The sequence below is a fragment of the Cyprinodon variegatus genome, unplaced genomic scaffold (genome assembly GCF_000732505.1).
Source record: "Cyprinodon variegatus isolate N-32 unplaced genomic scaffold, C_variegatus-1.0 Scaffold555, whole genome shotgun sequence".
NCBI lineage: Eukaryota > Metazoa > Chordata > Actinopteri > Cyprinodontiformes > Cyprinodontidae > Cyprinodon > Cyprinodon variegatus.
In genome coordinates, this window is record NW_015151008.1 from 48,875 (window position 1) to 51,016 (window position 2,142).

The following is a 2,142-nucleotide window of genomic DNA, read 5'->3' on the forward strand; positions in this document are numbered from 1 at the left end:
CCGTGACGTCACTAACCAGTAGGTGGCAGTAGTGTTCTTTGACAAACATGGATGCCTCCAGTAAAGCACATTACTCTGAATTAAAAACCCTGATCATTTATTGAACAGGATGGAATCATTTTTAATTCTGAATAAGACCGGACTTCTCCTTTAAATCCCACGGAAGCTGCTCCATGTGTCGTTCTCCTTGTGGCGTCTTTCATCATCACAGTGAGTCCTTTGGTTTTGGTTTTATCTCAGGAGTAAAATTAAAAACTACACACAAGGCTGCGAGAACATCGCCACCCACCTGTGTAACCTCACATCCTTCGAATACTCCGTGTATGGGTCGTATAAAGGGCAGGTCCGGGCAATGCTGGGAGCAGAAACCTCCGACTGGGTGGAGAGCAACTGGATCACTTTGGACAAAGACAGTGAGTCTGTTTATCAATGCAATGGACGACTGGTGGTGGATTCCTAATAATAATCCACGAGTTGCTCCTAATCTGCCATATAATCCAACCAGTCTGGTATTTTGGTTTCTCTGTAGCCATCATCGGTCCTCCCACGGTGTCCCTGATCCCCATTGGTCAAACTCTGGAGGTCAGCATCAAAGATCCAGACTTCCATCTCTCCTCCCTGAGGGAAGTCTTCAATTTTCCCACCTACTACATCACCTACTGGAAGAAAGACCAGAAAGAAGAGGTGGGTTAGATCTGTGTTGTCCAGTAGTTATAAACACCCCAAATAGGGCTGGTAAATATGTGTCTTAATCAGACTTTCACTTGTTGTTCTGTAAATATTTTATATTTTGATTTATTTTTCACAAATCAAAATAGAAACTCAGAATACATCAATAAAATAAGAAATGAAATGGAGTGTGAATGAAAGTGTGGATCAAGCTCAGGTCATGGTTAGACAGATAAATCTGCACAAATAAAGAATAAATTCACAACTTCCTTATAGAATTTGACAATTTATTCACCAAAATCATTCATCCCCAATTAAAACATATTTCTATGGGGCTACATAGGGCTCAGTTTTCACAGACACATATATGTGATTCATACAAGCACAGCACCAGTTTCAGCAAAGTATTTCTGGTCCAGAAACAATTACTAAAATAAATTAAAAAAGTATAAGTGGTCTTTAAACTTCAACTTATTTGTGTGTGGATTTCTGAGAGTCTCCTGACGTGCCTCGATACACAAATGCATTTTTTAAAGAATGGAATGTGGAATTGAGACCAATGTAGCTCCAGATATTTCAGCTAAAAACTTGTCACTGAACTGTCATGATTTAACTAGAGATCAGACCCAAATGCAGAAGACCAAACAGAGAGACCAGGGAAAAGGTTTAACAGGTTCATTTAGGAGATTGTGAAGAATCCAGAGTTGCTCTGAACAAGGAACTGAAAGGTGAGGGGAAGACACTGCGGTTAGTTCAGGCTCAGTGGGAAATTTGAATCCCAAACTTGAAGACAGGGTTCCCGCGGGTCCTTAAAAAGTCTTAAAAGGCATTGAAATCTTCAAAATAAAACGAAGGCCTTAATTGGTACTAAAATGTCTTAAATCAGTCTTTCGAAGGTCTTAATTTTTAGAACATCATAAATAGGATTATTTTTATTATGATTTATTTTTTTTATCTAAATAAAACATTAAAATTGACCCTTTTTTTTATTTAAAAAAATAACGGCTCGCCATTATTGGTTCCGTCCCGATAGCGGAACCAATAAAAGCGTTGTTGCGGAGATGCACCATTAACTTTTTGTCTGGAAAATATGAGGAAGTGTTTCTCAGTTTAGTTCCACCCTTGTCTCTGCAACGCCTCCACTTATCACCAAATCAAGCATACTAAGAAAACCATACAAAGAAAAATAGCTGCTAAAAAGACTTAGCACTGGTTATGTTGGGGCTTTAAAACTGATTAGTTTTGTTCCCTGCTGAAACAAAGTTTGTGAATTCAGTTAAATAATTGTTCAAATATATCTGTCATTTGTGTGTTTTTAGCTTTCTTCCTGTATGGGAAGCTTTTCAAACTTTGAACCATTAGTGCAGTGGTTTATGTTATAATAAACCTTTGGGTTAAGTTGATGCAAACAGGTTTGTCTTGTTTCTTGTGAATTTGGTCTTAAATTTTTATTTAAAGTGGCATTAAAAAGCC

General features: G+C 37.9%; 1 protein-coding gene across 1 annotated transcript in view; it reads left to right on the plus strand.

Annotated features, from left to right (window-relative positions):
* The window catches only part of LOC107095538 (interleukin-10 receptor subunit beta-like), a 15,399-nt gene that overhangs the window by 3,900 nt on the left and 9,357 nt on the right, over nucleotides 1-2,142 (plus strand). Inside the window, exons 3-4 of the mRNA XM_015391673.1 lie at nucleotides 241-413; nucleotides 530-684. Of these exons, the coding sequence (XP_015247159.1) occupies nucleotides 241-413; nucleotides 530-684 (328 nt within the window). The remainder of the gene's footprint in view (nucleotides 1-240; nucleotides 414-529; nucleotides 685-2,142) is intronic.